Here is a 19,110-nt window from a genome sequence, read left to right on the forward strand (position 1 = left end):
GCGATAGCTTAGCAAACCCAACTGCTGCCTGCCTGCCCGCCCTGGCCAGTGGATCCAGGAAGGAGGCCCTGTGCTGGGGTCGACCAGGGGACGAGAGCTCCAAAGAGTGGCTATTCTGGGATGCATAGGTGTGGGCCCCCGCAGGCCCTGTTCTCTGCCAGGGACACAGTCTGCCCTCTAAGTGGCTGTACCTAGAAGGGGGCAGCAGTGGGCCGGCAGGAACCCCCACCCACTCCAGTCCAGGTTCTTGTTCAGCTATGCAAAAAATGCAGAGCCTGGAAAAGCCTTGGGGAGATAGCAGGGTATCTGGAATGTAAACATTTCCCAGGAAAAGGAGGGTGATGCGGTGTGTGGGACAAGCTGCCCCAGGAGCCCCCCTCGGCCGGCCCCAGGTTGCTGGGGCCTCCCTGGGCTGACAGCGTTTTCCCATCATCACCAGCAGAAGCAGCTCAAGGCCAAAGCCTCCGGAATTTGGAGGACTCTGGAGGAAGCACCCAGCAGGAGCCTGGTGGGGGGCCCAAGCCCTGACGCCCTGTAAAATACCCATAAACCACGAATAGATCCTGTGTCCTCGCAATGTGGCTACTGCCACTAAGAAACTGACCTTCTAATTGTATTTAACTTAAATTCAAGGATGGGCCCTCACAATTCAGTAATTAGAAAACTTTCCAGGTTATGTTCTTGGGTTCCAGAGCAACAGGGGCTGGAGTCAGGCAGGCCAGAGCGTTGAATTTCCTTTTTCAACTGTAAATCTTCCAAATGCTAAATATAGATCACGTATTCCAAAAGAAAACGTAATGGCCAAATTGAGATGTGCAGTAAGTATAGAATAATCCTTTTTATTTAAAAAAATTTTTTAAGAAAATCTAATATCTGTTGACTACATGTTGAAACAATAACATTTTGGATATACTGGGTTGAACAGAATACCTCATCAAAATTAAACTCACTTATTTAAAAACTGTAATGTGGCTCCGACAACATTTTAAATTGCGTACGTCTCATATTCCCATCGGACTAGGGTGCTGCCTTAGACATGTCTGCCTCGGGACATTGGCAGGAAAGTCAAGCCAAAGAGAAAACAGCTTTCCGTCAGGGGCTCAGGCCACATGTTCTCCTAACATCTCACCCGAGTCACTCCTGGTGCAGGTCACTCTTTCCTCCAACAGCAGCGGGAGATAAAGGTCAGGTCTATGGTTCAATCACTTGTACTCATAGCTCATTTCCTTTCGAGTCCTGAGGACACTATGCCACCCTTCCCTCCCAAACCACATTCTTTCTCATAGGCTGGTTTAGAAAGAACAGGAACTGAGTCAGGCCCACGAAACTTAGAATCCTCAGCTACCACTTAAAAGGTGTCTGGAGCTGGGCGAGCTATGTTGCCTCATTTCACGTGTGGTCCCCAGGACGATCCTAAAGACTGCATTGAGCAGGGCTGCCTTTGGCTTGGAAAAGATGAGCCTCAGGGCTCAGCTGGCCTCACAGGGCAAAGGCCTGCTCCTTAAGGCCCCTGCCTCCTTCAAAGATTCTCTCTCATTCCCTCATATCCCTCAAGGCGTCTTCTCCAAGTTGACAACTTGGGAGGGACCAAAGCTCCCTCAAAATCAAATTAATGGAGGAATTCCCTGGTGGTCCAGTGGTTAATACCCCATGCTTCCAATGCAGAAGGTGTGGGTTTGATCTCTGGTTGGGGAAACAAGACCCCACGTGCCTCACAATGTGGCTGAAACAAAATGGGAGAGAATTTAATGGTGACCCTAACTGGCTCAGTCAATCCTAAAGGAAATCAATCCTGAATAGTCATTGGAAGGACCGATGCTGAAGCTCCAATACTTTGGCCACCTGATGTGAAGAGCCAACTCATTGGAAAAGACCCCAATGCTGGGAAAGACTGAAGGCAGGAGGAGAAGGGGACGACAGAGGATGAGATGGTTGGATGGCATCACTGACGCGATGGACATGAGTTTGAGCGAACTCTGGGAGATAGTGAAGGACAGGGGAGCCTGGCATGCTGCAGTTCATGGGGTCATAGAGTCACACTGAACAACAACTAACTGGCTGGGGCCAAGAGAGTGGATTCGAGTGTAATTAGTGTGGAGACGGGGGCTTCCCCAGGTCCGGGAGTGGGCACAGGGGCCCTGCTTCCTTCCACAGGCAAATAAGACCCACAAACCCCTGACTGAGGCCAAGCGACATGAGGAATATGCGCTCGGGGACCCAGCAGAACAAGGAGCCGTGGGGACCCCAGGCCAGTTATGAGGGGCCTCGGTGGTCTTGCTGGGGTTTGGATATAGGGAGAGAAGAGAAGTCAGTGAAAGCCTGAAGGGAAACAGGCAGGAGGTGGACCCCTAGGGCCGGAGACGCTGGGAGAAGCAGAGGCTTCCACAAGGCACTGTGGCCTGTGCTCTGGGTGCCCCTCACGCTCAGTTGCCCCTCTCTCCAACTCCTCTCAGCCTTTGAAGACTCGGTTCCCCTGCCTGGAGCACCAGGCCCAGGTTGGCAGCGTTCCCCAAGGCTGGTGGAGGGTTTAGGCACAGTTCCAGGACCCCGGAGCACGGCAGATATCAGACCTCCCTTAAAGGAAGCAGCCCCCGGGTACGGGAGGGGCTCAGCCCCAGGGTTGGGGGGGGGGGGCCCTGTGTGGACTTCTAAGGCACAGAGCAACCCCCATCAGCCCTCCGCCCAGGACGCAGGCCCGGCCCTCCCAGCCGCCTCCAGCTCTGGTTCAAAGCAGAGGCTGACCAGAGCCTGGCAGCTGTGGGCTGTCCTCCCTTACCTCCCAGGCCCAGCATCCAGCCTACCTGGCACTGTCCCCGCCCTGCTACCTGGCTCAGGTGACCTCTGCCAAGAGAAGGGAGAACAATGAACCCTTTTGACAGGGAGTTGGGAAAGGAGAGATTTGTAGGAGCCGCCAGACTGCAACATTAGCCCGGTGCAGAGAGAAAGCCCGTCTGTCTCAATCAGGTTCCCCGGAAGGAGGACAGCAGAGGGAGGGAGAGAACAGAGGTCCCCCCTGCGCCCAGAAAAGGGGGATCCCGTCCAAGATTGAGGGCTGAGGAGCCCCTATCACTTGCCGGAGGCAGGAAGGAAGGCTGCCCAGGAGTGCCTGGGGGTGTGCTGGGGGACGGAGTAGGGGACAGGGAGGCACTGGCCCAGACTGGGTGTGGTCAGCCCAGATTCCTGGTGCTGGCAGCAACCTGGCCCTCCCTGGGAGCCTGTCACCTGACACCAGGGGCCCAGCCATGCAAAAGCCAGGACCAGCCTGCCCTGGACAGGGGCAGCTGGTCAGGAACACGCTGTTTGTTCAGGGCCTGGGGTGGGGGAGGGTGGTCCCAGGCAGGAAGGGCCCGGGCGCCCTTATCAGCCGGCTGGCAGGTGTCACCAGGGAGGCCGGGCTTCGAGGGATTTTTCAAGGAAGAGATTTTACTTAACCTGACCGACGTGCCCTCGGGGTCCCTTCCTCCCTCCTGTGGGTCCCACAGTCCCTACATGTGGTCCCCGGCGGCCCTGCTGGCATGGCCAGCCGACTCCTCTGTCCTCCCGACCGGACCAAGGACCTAGCATGCGGCACGGTAAGAGTCAGGGCCAGCACCCTGAGGCCTCAGCTGTGGACAGATGGAACTGGGTGCTGTGTTCCAAGTCGGTGCCCTCCAGGTGCTCAGGCCGTGCAAGCATGGAGCCCTCAGTTTCACCTGCAGAAGCGGGAACACTACCACCTGAGTCGTCAGGAGGAGGCAAAGACGAGGCTGACCCTGTAGGGTACCAGCCATTTGTGGGCGCCATTCAAAGCAATTTAACTTACTCAGCTTACCACCGGGGTGGAGGGGTTACTGTAATACCCACTTTACAGATGAGGAACCTGAGGAGCAGAGAGAGTGACGTTTCTGCAGTCACTCAGTGAGCTGGCATCTAGACCCAGACCACCTGGCTCCAAAGCCCTTCGCTGCCTGGCCCAGAGCCCCCGGTGAACCGGAGCTGCCCTTCAGACAATCAGCCCCCAGCATGGGCTTCTGAGCATCTGTCCACAGTGCTCCTTCCCAAAGACACAGGACGTGCTGCTCTCTCTGAGGCACCTCCCTTGCAGCGAGTGTCAAAGAGTTTCACCAGAAGGTGATGGAGGGAGAGACCCAGCGCTGGTTTAGAAGTGGGCATCTGCAAGCCGCTTGGGACTGGCCAATGATGGTGCCAAGTCCCACTTCCCAGCTCGGTGCCCTGCAGACCAGCCCTTCCAGGGCAGACACTGACTGCTTCCCCAGATGTGAGGCTCTGAGCTCCAGCTCTGTGCATCCCACTGTCTGCTGGGACCTGGTCACACACCTCTGCTGGAGGGTGCCAAGACCGTCCAAGTTCAACCTCGAGCCAGATAGCATTCACAGCTGTGCTAATACTGGAACCACTGGCCACTTAGGCCCCTCGACTTACACACTAACTCATTTAATCCGCACACCAACACTGGGGGCTAGTTTCTACCAGCCTCTCCATTTACGGATGAGGAACTTGTCCAAGGGGGCGACAGAGGATGAGATGGCTGGATGGCATTACCAACTCGATGGACAGGGGTTTGAGCAAACTCCAGGAGATGGTGAAGGACAGGGAAGCCTGGCATGCTGCAGTCCACAAAGTTGCAAAGAATCAGACATGACTGAGCAACTGAACAAGAACTTGTCCAAGGTCACCTGGCTGGTGAACGAACCCAGGCAGTAAGGCACCACGTCTGGAGACGTTTCTGGTTGTCATGTCTTGGGGAGGCAGGGCCGGGCATGCTGCTGCTCCTGAAGGCCCCAAATGTCAACAATGCCAAGCCCAGCGCCCCACTGCCACTGCTGGGCCCCACCCAGTCAATGCAACGTCTCTTAAGGGCTTTGAGCTTACCTGCTTCAGACTGAAAGGTTGAAAAAAGTCCCAGAAGCACCTTACCTAAGTCATAAATAAGATTGCTCACACCCCTGCTCTAAACCCACCAGGCTCTGGTGTAGCAGACCCAGACTCCGAGGTTCCAGCCTCCCTGGACCTCACGGCTGGGGGCGGGGCTTGGGCTCCCCAATCACCGAGGATCTGACCTCACCCTCCAATCCCGACCCTCCAGGCTCCACCGCTCACCCAGAGCCTAGATGAGTCTAAGGCCCTCACCTTCCCCAATGATCTCCCAAGACTTCCCCCACTTCAGACCATCAGCCCTCTTGCTTACACCAGATTATAAACATCCTGGAGGGCAAAGGTCTTATCTGAGATTCTCAAAGCCCCAGCCCTGGGCTGTGTATACAGTAGGTACTCAAAGCATGTTTCTCAGAAGTGAATGGAAGGAAGAAGGAATTCCAGGAGTCTCCCCTCCCTCTCCCCAGCCAGGCCTGGGGGTGGGGCAGCTGAATTTGGGGGCAAGGTGGGGGGCCGATTCCTCTACCTTGGCCCCACCCCAGCTCCACCCTATTGCTCCACAGTTGGAACTTGAGGCGGGGGTTCATCCCTCTTCGCTGAGCCTGTCTATCCGGTTTGCACTGGAATCAGCCACCTTTTTGGGGTGTAAGATCCCAGCGTCTTCAGGGGCAATGGAAGGCAACAGCTGTCACACTCAGGCCCCGTGGTGGGTGCTGAGGTTCTGAGACCCGCACTCAACACCCATGAGCTGCTCCCTTGGGAATGAGAATGGCAGCTCTCCCATTCATAATACCTGCGAGTGCAAACACACACACACACACACCCATCCCAAGGCCTAAAAGCCCCACCCATGGCTTCCTTACCTCAGTGGGAGGAGGTGTTTCTTCGGGGAAGCCCTGATCCCAGAGGCGGGTACCCTCAGAGCCACAGGTCAAGAAAATTAGAGGAAAACGGCAGAGTGCATTGGGACCCTGACCAGCCTTAAACACGCCCCTGGGAGCTCTCTCTCCCTGGGAGGCACGCAGCCCCAGGAAACAGCAGCTGGCACTCCAGGGCCACTGTGCCCAGCCCTTAAATGATCTAATTCCACGTGGTCCACATGATGGGCCTACGCAGTGTGTGATCGGCACTGGCTCTCCCCTCTTCTAAGAGGCTAAGCTGGATTGGAAGCCCACCCGTCAGCGTGGCCTGGAGGGACCCTAGGTGCCCCTCTGAGGGGAGGAGCACTCTGCTGCTCCCCTTCCCACCGTCCACCTTCTGGAGGGGATGCCGAGGCCTAGATCAAAGCCGAAGTGAGAGGGGCTAATTACCCCGGATTGGCTTCAGATTGCCAGGTGGCCTTGGAGCTAATAAACCGCGCTGTGCTCCTTCCCCTTTACAGCCTGGCTCCAGCCTTCCCAGCACCAGGCTTCGTGGAAGCCCTGTGATCTTGGGAAAAGGACACTCACCCTGGGGGGGTGGGGGACTTAGGAGCAGGTGTGGGGTGGGGGCAGTCAAATGCCACCCTGCACCTTCTCACAGGTGCCTCTCCCCACCCGCCCAGGCACAGAACCTGCCAGAAGGAACCATGCGTCCCCCCTGTAGGGAATGCCGTGTTTTCTTTGGGGAATGATTTGAGGAGGGAGGGGACAGCTGTAGCCTGTGGCCCCAGGGCTCCAAGGAAGCTGGCATCATGGGAACAGGACTACACTCTGCAGGACTCACTGACATCTCATCCTCCCTAGCCCTAAGCCTCCCCCATAAGCCTGGGGGAGGTAGGCGGGGTGCATGGTTTTATCCCCACGTTACAGGTGGGGAAACTGAGGCTGGGAGAGATGGAGGGACTTACCGAGGTCAGAGAGAGATGAGGGGCAAGGAGAGCCCACTGCTGGGCATCCTGCTCTCCTTGCCCAGGAAAGCTGCCACCCAGACCCCATTTCCAAAACCTAGGTCCCAGGGGGCACGGTGGGTGGTGCCAAGTAAGCACTGTAGTCCAGGTAAAGGCGACCCCAGTGCCAGCCCCCGCCTGGGGGGAGGGTGACACCTTCTGTTCGTTTGTTTGGCTGCGTGGCACTTAGTTCCCCAACCAGGGATCAAACCCGCACCCTTGGCAGTGAGAGCATGGAGTCCTAACCACTGGGCCACCAGGGACGTTCCTGCGGGAGGGGTACCTCCAGGCCCACCATCCACACCCGGCCAGCCCACCACTCCCCTTACCTTGTTAAACTGGAAGAGGTCCCTCTTGAGTCTCTCCCTCGCAGGGTCGTGTCCTGGCCTCAGGAACCTCCTCATCTTGTGTGCGGCCCCCTGGGGAAAGTGGGGAAGAGCTGACCACCTGGCGAGGGAGGCCCCAGAGCCTGGCCCAGCACCCAGTGCGGGCAGCCTCTCTCCCCGAGCCTGCAGGTGGCTGAGCCCCGGGCCGGGCCGGCTTCACTCCACCCTGGGCTTCCCCACGGCCCATCCCTGGAGTGCGCCTCCCTAACAGGAGACCGGAGGGAGGAAGCCCTGTACCCGGAGGCCCACAGCCAGTTAATGCTCTGACGCTTGCTCCCAGCCACCTGCAGGACTTGTAAAGCCAATGGGAGAAGCTGGGGGAGGAAGCCATTTAGCCCAGCTTTATAGCTACAAGAAGGGCCAGAGGCCCTGAGGTTAATTAAGCTTAATAGTTAACCTGTTTTCTGGAGAACCATAAAACTCTGGCTACCCAGAAAGGGAAATTTCACAAGCCTCTGTCTTCAGAACCGGGCGGAAGTGGGAATGCAAAGGTGGTCCACCTGGGCTCACAGATCAGAACCCAGATGGGAGAGGGGAAAGGCCCAGGGGAACTCCCGTGGCGGGTCAGCACTCCTGCAGACTCGTCCTTCCGACTTCAGGGAAGGCTGTCCGGGGGCTCTGGGCTGAGGCTGCTCCCACCATCCCACCCTACACCAGGGACCCATGCGGGAGCTGGGTCCACCCCCACAGCTGCCGGGGCCTGCGCAGCCCCAGGCTTCCGCCCCACCTCCCTGTCTCATCTCTGGCTCTCCCAGGTCCAGCGCCCTTGGGCTCTGATGGGGTGCGCTGGTTTTCCCACGGGCCCAAGGGGAGGCTAATCAGGAGAAAAAAACCTGCTCCCAATAAAGAAACCAGCTCAAAGCCCCCAAACTGCCCGCCCACCACAGAACGCATTCCCCAGTCCAAGGGGAACTATTTCTGGCTCATCCTTGGGGAAGAGGGTGGGATCACATGGGCTCCAGCTTCCTGCTTCCAAGAGCACAACCTCCCACTGACCACAGGACGCCAGGGCCTGTCCTTGGAAACATAGGGGCTCAGGCCCACCCTGGAAATGGCTTCCCATTTAGGGGGAGCCAGAGAAGGCCCCACTCCTCCAAGGACCAGCAGGCAGTCGGGAAACTCCTAGGTGCCTGCTTGACCTGAGGCCCTGCAGCAGGTTTGGGGAACAAACATGGGAAAGTCCCCCAGGCTTCTGGGAGTGAGAACCGACCGAGCACTGGGCTGCAGCGACCTCCTGGACAAACAGCTGAGCTGGTGGCCAGGCATTCCAGCCGTGGGGGAGGGTGCACCAGCTCATCAGCCAGCTGCCCCAGGCTCCTGGTGGTGCCACTCCCCCTCCCCCAGCCTTGGCCACTGGGTCAGAAGTCAGAGAAAGCCAGGAGGGTCGCCCCGGAGGAGGAGAGGGGCCTGCAGACTCCAGGGCGAGGCTGCCCTGGACTCTGCCCCGGAGACCCTTGTAGGGCCTGGGGTCAAGCGGGCACAGGGCCATCTGTACCGAGGACCCACACAGGCACAAGGATGACACTGCACAGCCCGGGGAAGATGTACATGTCGGGGGGCCGGGGGCAGCCCCACCTGGGAAGGGAGGACGGACGCTCCATCTACCCAGCTGCCCCTTGGGGGCCCTGCTACCTAGCAGCACTGAAACACACTTGTGAGTTAGAACAAGGTGTACCCGAACCTCATTCTGGGTGTTCACCTTCCAGAAGCCTCCTTGGAAGGTGAGTGGAATATCCCCACTTGGCAGACAAGGAAAGGAAGACCACAGAGGCTGGGCAACTCATCACATCACTGAGAAGGGATGGACAGAATGCAGATTGCCCCCAGGAGTGGTGGATTCCCAACTCTTGGGGCCCTGGGAGGCAGCCAAGGAGGCATACAACAGGACAGCGGATGCCTGGTTATAGCCCCGGGTTCAAAGGCACAGATGCACGTAGACACACTCCCACATGCCTTCAGCTTGGGGCCAACCAGGCAGCAGCGTGGCCACCGGCATGCTGTGGCTGGGCAGGGCTGGGTGGCCTTGCCTGCCCCTGCCACTCACTGCCCCGCGGGCTGGGACACCCGTGGCCTGCAGGGACGGAGTCAGGACCTTGGTGGGTACACACTGCATGTGCTGCTCACTCCAACCCACCCTTCAGAGGAGCTCCCAATACAGAAGCACCGCCCAAGATGAGGCCTGAAAAGAGCCTTCCTGTCTCGAAGGAGGACAGCTCTGGGACGGGCTGGACTCAGCTCCAGGCAAAGCCTCGGCTCCACTCACCCCAGACAAGCAGGTTCTCTGCGGAGAAGCTTCAGGAACCTGGGCCTGCCTGGAGCTTCCGGGGGTGGAACAGATGCTATCGACTCAACCCAGTCCTGAGCGGGAGAAAAAGACGTCAGGGAAAAAGCCCAGGGCTGGGGACGCAGAGCTAGGGCTCACAGCTGGGTGGCCCTCAGGCAGTTCCTGGAGGCCGAGAACGCTGGTCTGCAATGAGAGTTCTCAAACTCCAGGGCCTGGCACGGGGCAAACCCCATCCTAGGACTGCACGCACAAGATCCTCTGACAGCCAGTCGAGATCCTCTAGCTCGCCAAGCTTGCACCCTGGCAGGGGGGAGTGGTGACTCACAGGTACACGAAATCAGTCGGCGGGCTGGTTTCAGGCAGAGATCAGAGCCTCCAGGAAAATAGGGGAAGACGCTTCAGTGGAGGGACCAGGGTGGTCAGCAGGACCTTCCTGGGTCTGGGTCTCTGCATCTGCCATTCCTTCTGCCTGGGACGATTTTCCTCCAGACGCTCTAGTGCCTCCCACCCTCGTCTCCTCCCCCATGGAGCTCGCTGAATGAATGAATGGAGGTGACAATACCTTCACCCTGTCGTGGATGGCGGGAAGCAGTATGCCATGGGAGGATTCGGCGCAGGGCGTGTCAGGTGGCCAGAACAAGCTTGCGTGTGCCTGGGGGGGCCAGGCGCAGGCAACAGAAGGGACGCCGTGGGTCGGAAGGGGGTCCTGGTGGGCCACAGTGAAGAGCTTCAGTTTGTCCCCACTGGGAACCCCCTGACAGTCCTGGGCAGGGGCCTGACGGGGTCCACCCTCCCCTCCCCAACTGTGTCCCCCTCTGCTTGGCCCTCTGACCATCTGCTAGACCCTCCACACAAGTCCGATTCACTCTGGTTTCCATGCTTTTGTCTTCATGATTCTCTCTGAAATAACCTTCTTGCCCCTCAGGCAGCATATTAAAAAAAATCACCTTCCGTATAGCACAGGGAACTCTCCTCAATGTTATGGGGCAGCCTGGATGGGAGGGGAGTTGGGGGAAAATGGATACATGTACCTGTACAACTGAGCCCCTTCGCTGTTCACCTGAAACTATCACAATGTTGTTAATCAGCTATACCCCAATATAAAATAAAAACTTTTTTTTTTTAATCACCTTCCAAAAGCATTTGTATTTGAAGCTATCTTGACCATGGTCACTCACTGTGCTCCCTCAGCGCTGGACCACACCTCAGGCTAAAATGATGTCTAAAACCACTGTGGACTCAGGCACCCACTGAGCTCCATGGATGCCCTCCCCAACCTTGTCATGCTGGTCATTAAGCTACTAGGAAAACTCAGAGGCCACCTAAGTGGCCAAAAGCAGGGGACGGGTGAGGGGTGCTCAGCCCCACGACGGGAGGCAGACGGTCATGAAAAGGGCAGGAGATGATGGCTGTGGAAACGTGTCCAATGTATCCGTGAGTCGGGAAGAATCTACTAAAAATATTTACATAAGTTGACAACACACTGGAGGAGTTATGGGATTACCAGCGATGCTTTTCCTCCTTTCTGATTATCTGCCTCCCAGGAAGAGCGATAAGAAGATCACACAGAGGGGGGCCCAGGCAACGGTCAGACTCCTAGCGGGGTTGGGGGGGGTGCGGCTTCCTGAGAAGAAACACCTTCTCCATCCCCTGAACTTTCTGAAGACTGCCCAATAGAACTTTCTGAAGGCTCCCAAGAGGAGCCTGGTGGGCTACAGTCCATGGGCTGCAAAGAGTCGGACACGACTGAGTGACTAACACCTTCTTGGCATCAGATGTGGGGGGCACCTTAGCATTTAGGGGCCTCGACTTCTTCTCCCACATCCCTCGTGGTAGAAGCAGCTCTGATGCATATGGCGCTCCGTCTCCAATCCTGCCCACCACAACCTCTGTCTGTCACCAGATCTACCTGTGGGCCACCCTCCCTGCTCTGCCCAGCTCTCTGGTCCCTCGGGGGTGGCCACTTAGGGCTTAGGGTCTGCCGGGCCACGAGGCTTGCCGACCTGGGGCTCATTTGTACTTGCTCTGCCCCGCAGGTCTGTGCTTCGTGCCTGGAGCTGGCCTGAGAGGCCCCCGTGGGCCACTGGCCTGGCCAGCCCCTCCCTTTCACTGCTCCAATCGTCCAACACTACTTCTGGCTTAAAATTGGTCTCCCCTCACCCCGATGCCCACCCTGGGAAAAAAAAAATAGGAGAGCTGCCTACTTGGCCAGATGTTTGTTGATTAGTCGCTAAGTGGCGTCTCTTTTGCAACCCCAGGGACCATGGCCCACCAGTCTCCTCTGTCCATGGAATTATCCAGGCAAGAGTACTGGAGTAAGTTACATTTCCTTCTCCAGGGGGTCATCCCGATCCAGGGATCGAACCTGCCTCTCCTGCATTGGCAGGTGTGTGTGTGTGTTTCTTTTTTTTTTTTTTTACCACTAGCCACCTGGGAAGCCCACCTACTTGGCCACAGGCTAGTAAAATCCCACCTGGTCTTCCCTTCCCATCCTCTGCTCAGACCCTGCATGGGTAGGGGACCCACACACACCTGCTGAAGGCAGAGAAGAAATACACACATGGGGGTGGGCTTGTCTCGGCTCCCTGCCCTAAGCAGCACTTCTGATTGTGTCACAGGGAGGAAAAAGGGGGTTGGTTCTCATAACAGATGGCTTGTCCCACGCTGGCATGGTTTGGGGCACCTGGGCTCATTTATCCCCAGGAAACAAAGGCTTGACCAAGCTGTGCCAGCCTGTCCTGGAGGTGTGCGATGGGCCAGCCCCCCCAGAAGGTCCCTCCATGGCCTGGGCTGCTGGGAGAGGCTACATCTGGAAGCAGCGCTCTGGACACCTGGGGCCCACGGGAAAGAAGGCTCCTGGAGCCCCGGGAGCACGTGTCCCCTGTTCACAATCGCTGGGAGCACGTCTGGCGTGGGGCACAGCCCCGGCTCAAGCCAGCTCCCCACAGCCTGCTGCTGCTGAAACCGCCCTCCCTTCCCCGACATCCTGTGTGAGGCCCGCGCACAGCTTTGGCCTCCGTCTGCAGGGTGTGAGCACGCCCCTGCACCTCCCACCCCGGGGGAATGGTAAGGCAGGGCTCTAAGCGCCCGGGGCAGCTGCTGACCCCTCCGGCATCTGCCCGTGCCAACTCAGATGCCCACGGCTGCTCTGCTGGCGCCTGAGTTGTCCAGGGAAACCCAACCCCCCAGAGGCACCAGGCAGCCCCTGGCCAGCAGCTTAGCAACCAAACCTTGGCTCACAGGGCACCTCTGTGGAGGTGGGACTAAACACAGGAGGCGGCAGCCACAGTACTGCCGTCACTGTTGCTGTTGGGCAATAAAAGTGACGGAGAGGGAACTGTGGCCAGATGCTGCTTGAAGCACTCGACGAGCATCCTCTCATGTAATTCTCCCAACTACTTATGAAACAGCTAATTCTGAGAGCTAGCAAGCCTGAGAGGAGTCCAAGTCCCAAGCTGAACTCCAACCAGACTGCACAGCGTCCGCTCAGTTCAAGCCTCGCTCCCAGGACAAAGGGGCTCCCCAAGGGCCCTCGCCCTCCCTGGCTGGCTCCAGGTCAGTCACCACCCCTCCTGCCACACTGTCCATCCCACGGAGCCACAGGCCAGTCCTCCAGCCCTGGGCGGGCCGTCCTGCAGGGTGCGGGGGTGGGAAGTCAGAATGCCTGCGTCTCTCCACATCCCCATTCAGTCCTCACCTGCAATCTAACCCCAGCCTCCCTCCAAGTGACAGACTGGGACTGGCCAACTATGGGGAAAAGCAAAGCCACTCTGGGGAGAAGACAGACGACGACTTGCCTGGGGTGGGGATGGGTAAGCTGCCTGGTTCATCCCATCAAGCTCCATAACATGACCTCCGACTTGCCTAAAACTTGAAAGGCCAACCCATGGAGCTTTCAGGATATGTCAGCCCCAGGACAGACATGCCTCACCTTCCATGGTCGTATCTCCAGTGCTTAGGGCCCTGACATGTGAAAGTGAAAGTGAAGTTGCTCAGTCATGTCCGACTCTTTGCGACCCCATGGACTGTAGCCCACCAGGCTCCTCCGTCCATGGGATTCTCCAGGCAAGACTACTGGAGTGGGTTGCCATTTCCTTCTCCAGGGGATCTTCCCGACCCAGGGATCGAACCCAGGTTTCCCACATTGTAGGCAGACGCTTTAACCTCTGAGCCACCAGGGAACCCCCCTGACACATGAGAGGCACCGAATTTTATTTAAATAACTCCCTCACTTCCTGTAGGGCTTCCCTGGGAGCTCACTGGTAAAGAATCTACCTGCAACACAGGGGATGCGGGTTCCATCCCTGGGTCAGCAAGATTCCCCTGGAGGAGTGCATGGTAACCCACTCCAGTATTCTTGCCTGGAGAATTCCCTTGGACAGAGGAGCCTGGCGGACTACAGTCCATAGGGTCCCAAAGAGTCAGACACAACTGAGCAAGGCAAGGCATCTTCTGCAAGCCTGTGCTCATGTGTGACCTTTTCCATGAAGCCCACCCTGACCCCTTTCTAAAGTTGCAACCTGCCTCCCTCCCAAGGGGTCTCAATCCCCCACCTCAGTTTTTATTCTAGCTCATATTGCCTTTTAGCAGATTATTTATTACCTACACTTATTCCTGGCCACTCAAGATTCCCATCCTTTAGAACAAGAGTCCTGTGACAGCCGAGATCTTTGCTTGGTGCAAGGATTATGCCTGGTGTCTAAACCACACCGCACATACAGAGACACTAACAAATACCTGTTGAATAAATGAACAGCTGGGACTGAATGAGGATCAAGTAGGCAAACATGTTCTCCAGGTAGGAGCCACTGATCCCAAAGAGCACTGGGCTGTGGCCCCAGGGGAACTTCCTGTTCTCACGTCTCTGGCCAAGGCTGGGGCCATGCGACACCTGACATGGGGCCGTGGATACCTCATGGCCCCTGTCTTAGCCCGAAGTTTCAGGAGACCCGGCTCCTTGGCAAGGAGAGCCACCAATAACATTATTTACTAGAATCAAACAGTCCTGCGCCCAGATGTCCCTCTCATCAAACGCTGGGAACACTGAGTCAGGTGTCTCGAGAAAAGTCTCCGGTCTCTGCTGGATTCCTGAAGGGTAGAGTCAGGTGCCTAGCTGCTTCCCTGTCCCCACGCCCAGAGGAGCCTCTCCTAGCTCAAGAATTCACTGTGGCTCCTGGGGAGGGGAAGGAATGGGGTGACTCCTCTGAGGACCAGTTTCCTCTGAGAGGCGGGGTGGGGGAGAGAAGGCCACCCCCAAGGGAGGTGGACAAAGGCCCACGGGGACAGCCCACAGGAAGGGGAGGCTTTCCCAGGGAACCCTGGGGAGCTGGGGCTGGAGGAGGGCAAACAGTACCGGTGGTCCCATGGGGACCCCATCTTCTGTCCCACACCCCACTTCTTCCTGCAAAGGACTCCAGAGCCAGGGGAAACAACGTTGCCAGAGACCTGCCGAGCCTCGAGCCAGGAGGAGCCCTGATAGTGCTATCGCCCGAGTGAGATAAGAAGGCCTCTCCGGGCTGAGTACTCAGGATAAGTGGGTCCAGGCAGCCAGTGCCGCTCAAAGCAGCCAACCCAGAGGCAGAGGCCATGGGCCTCCTGGGCCTTCGCCGGGCCCCTGATTCGGGTGTCTCAAAAGCTGCAACTGACATGTCTGGGAGGACCCTTCTACAGAGGCCATATTGCCCCTGACTCCCGCCAGGGATGCTCAATGTCTCCAGTGGGGTAGACGGCAGGGCACAGGCCGATGGCAGAGGATCCCACCCTTCCCAGCTCCATGCACCATCTTCTCTATGGGAGGGAGGGTCCCGGGGCCAGGAAGTCCTGGCAGGAGATATCTCTTCCCTGAATGAGGCTGACGGAACGCATGACGGAGTTCAGAGAAAAATCTTAATGGCAACAGAGCAGCCCAGGAACGCACTTCCCCTACTCACTGACCCCGCCTCCCCCCCCCCCCCCCGCACCCACCCACCAGGGTGCAGAATGTGTAACAGTCAAGCCCTCCCCCAAGCACAAAGCAGAGGAGATTAGATCGTACACACACACACTCCCCCCAGGAAAGGCTGCCCCAGCTGGGGTCTGGCCATCAGGCCTCACTCCCAGCTTAAGCAGCAGAAACACCGAGGGCCACTGGAACCGGAGTGAAAGTTAGGAGAGGCCTCAGCCCTCCAAGAAGCAACAGCCTCATTCTCAAAGTTCTCATTCTCCAGAGGTTTTCAAAAATCGGGATTTCTGGACAGAGAAGCCAACTGCCCTCATGACCCGTCCGGGCTCAAAAGGCCCCGGCATTTGCCCTAAGGCTTGCTGCAAGTGACCGCATGGCTTTTATGCTTCGTGGGGAGGCTAAGCAGCCCGCCCTCACCTGGCGCCGGCCAGGACCAGGTGTTTATGATATTTTTCATCCTCTTGTCAACATCTGTAAAAACAAGGCTCACCGAGGTTCGGCACGGTTAAGTAACAGAGTCAAGGTCATGTAGTGAAAAATCAGCATGGCACAATTCAAAACTATACCAAAGCCTTACTGAGGGCTTCCTGGTTGTTCAGTGGTAAAGAATCCACCTGACAGAGACACAGGTTCAATCCCTGGTCTGGGAAGATCCCACATGATGCACGGCAACTAAGCCCATTTGCCACAATTATTGAGCGTGTGCTCTTGACCTCAGGAGCCACAATTACTGAGCCCACGTACTGCAACTATTGAAGCCTGTGCACCGTAGAGCCCGTGCTCCACAGCAAAAAGTCACTGCAACAAGAAATCTGCACACCACAGCTAGAGAGTAGCCTCCACTCGCCATGACTAGAGAACAGCCCGTGCAGCAGAGAAGACCTAGCACAACCAAGAAAGATTAAAAAAAAAAAGGCAAGCACTACACCTGAGGCAAGACTAAAAAGCAAGAGGGAAGTTTTTTCCCTCTTGGGAGCTCCTATTACCTTTAAAATTTTTGACCCTATTATGGGTTATCTGGGATTAAGACACTTTTTAAACGCTACTAAGAAGTTGGGTTTCCCTTGTGGCTCAGTGATAAAGAATCCACCAGCCAATGCAGAACACATGGGTTCGATCCCAGGGTCCGGAAGATCTCCTGGAGAAGGAAATGGCAACGCACTCCTGTATTTTTGCCTGGGAAATCCCATGGACAGAGGAGTCTGGCGGGTTACTGTTCATGGGGTGGGGAAGGAATCCAACAGGACTTAGTGACCAAACAATAACAAAGGACTAAGTTACTACGTTAATAAAATTATATTAGTCTGCTGCTAAAGGGGATGCTTCTTTGACTCAGAGAAGATTAGGGATGCAGGATGACCCAGACCTTGGAAATAACTGCCTAAGGGCTCCCACCGAGACTGGCCCCATCTAACTTTAGAGAAGAGCAACAGGCACTCGAAACACCTGGAGTTTGGTCTGAGTCCTCACTGAATAAAAGTGAGCACTGCGGGCAGATGGTTGAAGAAAACCAAATCCGAATGCCCTGTGCATAACATAAAGAAGCTGGCCCATCTCTTCCAGGGCCATTCCCATGCTTCAGCTCACAAAACCCAGACGGTCTTCCTCAGAAGCCACTTCTGCTCTTGGCTCCCCGCTGAGCTGGGCCAGGGCTCTTCAGTACTGCTGCTCTGAGCCTCCCACCTGGGGTTTCCTGTCTCCCTGACACACAACCCCTCCTTCTTCCCCTCTCTGCTCAGAATCCCCTCCCCAGATTGAAAAGACTCTGAGTTGGAAGCTCCAGGAAGGGTGCCTAGAGCCTAGGTTAAGATGCGCTGCATCTGGCACAAGGATCCCCAAGGGAAGGGCGCTGAGTCTACGCCCCGCCCACCTCACCCAAAGCTCACCTGTCTCAGGTGAAAGCCTCAGGGGGCCACTACCATAGCTTTCTTGGTAATCGTCAGTTCTACCAGCAGCCCAAGCTCAGGGTGCCTGGGAACCGTCCAGCTCCGAGAAAACCAAGAGCAAACTGCACTTTCTTTGACACACAGAATTTCTCACTTCTCGCCAAGTCCCAGCGTCTCGCAGCGCAACCCCACCCCGGTGGCCGTGGAAAAGAGGCTGGGTCTCCATCACGTCCCCCAAAGGGATCCAAAGCTGCCTGGGGCGGAGAAAGGCCCCAAGACCCAAGTCCCTCCCGCGGGCTTCCTGCGTCCGGGGATTAGGAGGCACAAAGGGCCGGCAGGCAGAGGGCCCAGATGGCAGGGGCAGGGGCAGGGGCTAAGCCGCCGACGTAACGCGCTCCGGCCCCCTCGGGCGGAGAGAGGGCCGCCGGGGGCGCGCGTCGCCAGCCTCTCCGGCCAGGCGCCTTACACGTGGGGCCCGGGGCTCGGGGGCTCCGTCTCCGCCCGCGGTGACCCTCGCACTCTGCCGGGCCGAGCACCTGTTCCCCGCTCTACCAAGCCAACACGACTGTGCAAGCCCGAAACCCAAGTTCTGTCTGTGATCGCGGGCGGATCGGGCACGGAAAAGTTCCCAGCCGCATTTTCTACAGGTGTCTGTCTCCCAGACGAGCGGAGCGACGGGATCCGGGGAGAGGCGAGCGGACCCGCGCGCAGCCCTCCCTGCCCGGGGAGGCCAGGGGTCCCGGCCCTCCCCTGCCTTCCCACTCCGGCCGGCGGGCGCCCCGAGGGGGCGGCCTCGGCCAGGTGGGCCCCGGCCCGCACCTCACCTGGAACCCCAGACCGGCCCCCGCCCGAGGCCTCCGAGTCCTCCTTCGGCCCCGGCCACCGGCTCCGCTCACTCCGCCGCAGGCCCGCAGGCTGCTGGGCGGCCGTCTCCTTCCTGCTCACCTCCGGCGCGGCGAGCAGGGGGCGGGGCCGCCGCTATTTACATAAAGGGAGAGCCGGCCCTGAGCGCCGGGCCCCAGCGGCCCCGCCCCCGGGGCTGGCCCCGCCCCTAGCAGTTCGCGGCCGTCGAGGCGGGGGCGCCGCGCCGGCGCCCTCGGGGAGGCGGGACTGCGCTCAGGCCAATCCACGGCTCCGTCCCGCCCGGGGGCGGGGCCCCGGCCCGCGTGAATATGCACGAGGCACTGCCAGCCCGTCCCCAGCCTCACCTGCGCTCACCTTGGGCCGCAGGACTCCCGCGCCGCGCCCAGTGTCCCGCCGCCTCCCGGAGGAGGAAATAGTTCCCGGAACGCGCGCCTGCCCCGGGCTACCTCCCAGGCCCGGCTGCAGAGGGGAGTGGTCCCTCCCACGACCCGGCCCCGGGCTGCCCCGGAGGGAGGGGCAAAGCCCTGCCTGTTCTTCCTGAAAGCGCCCAACCCTATCAGGGAGGGGGACGGGAGGACACAGGGCCAAGTTTCGAGACCCGAGAGCTAGGTGCTTTGGGAACAGGGGCGTCGCCGAAGCACCTCCTCTCCGGGCGGCCCCAAGCCTGAGCCCTCCTCCGAGCCCTGCCTCCGACAGCGGCAGCAGCAGAGTTTTTAGCACAACGAGGGAGGGCAATTGGAACGACGAGAGGGGAGAAGAACGGGGGGCGGAGGCCAGGCCCGAGGCCTGGGCCGTGGATGGCACGCTCCACCGCACAGTTTGAAACGACTAGCGTTCGAGCCACGCCGACGTGGCGCCTCTCCGCCGCCCCTCTACCCGGAGCCGGCTGCGTTCTGGGAAGGACCGGTGGAGTGCCAACCTCCCACCTCGGACTACCTTTCTGAAAGCCAAACTAACTAGAGGTCAGTGACTTCCCGGAGAAAGGCTTGGGGTCGCATTTCTGCCCT

The 19,110-nt window shown here is 58.3% G+C and overlaps 1 protein-coding gene across 11 annotated transcripts in view; it reads right to left on the reverse strand.

The window, feature by feature from the left end:
* LLGL2 (LLGL scribble cell polarity complex component 2) overlaps window positions 1-18,493 on the reverse strand; it is a 33,386-nt gene extending 14,893 nt beyond the window's left edge. For 2 of the 11 annotated variants that reach the window (XM_069543944.1, XM_069543938.1), the window contains exons 1-3: window positions 18,064-18,195; window positions 9,392-9,486; window positions 7,072-7,161 (exon numbers count right to left, since the gene is read on the reverse strand). In XM_069543944.1, the coding sequence (XP_069400045.1) occupies window positions 7,072-7,146 (75 nt within the window). In that variant the 5' untranslated portion in view covers window positions 7,147-7,161; window positions 9,392-9,486; window positions 18,064-18,195. Of the gene's footprint in view, window positions 1-7,071; window positions 7,162-9,391; window positions 9,487-9,974; window positions 10,119-18,063; window positions 18,226-18,457 lie in introns of those variants that run through there. The other 9 variants (XM_069543943.1, XM_069543937.1, XM_069543935.1 and 6 more) reach the window with 8 other exon arrangements.
* Window positions 18,494-19,110: the final 617 nt, after the last annotated feature.

The sequence above is a fragment of the Ovis canadensis genome, chromosome 11, assembly GCF_042477335.2.
Source record: "Ovis canadensis isolate MfBH-ARS-UI-01 breed Bighorn chromosome 11, ARS-UI_OviCan_v2, whole genome shotgun sequence".
NCBI classification, from domain to species: domain Eukaryota; kingdom Metazoa; phylum Chordata; class Mammalia; order Artiodactyla; family Bovidae; genus Ovis; species Ovis canadensis.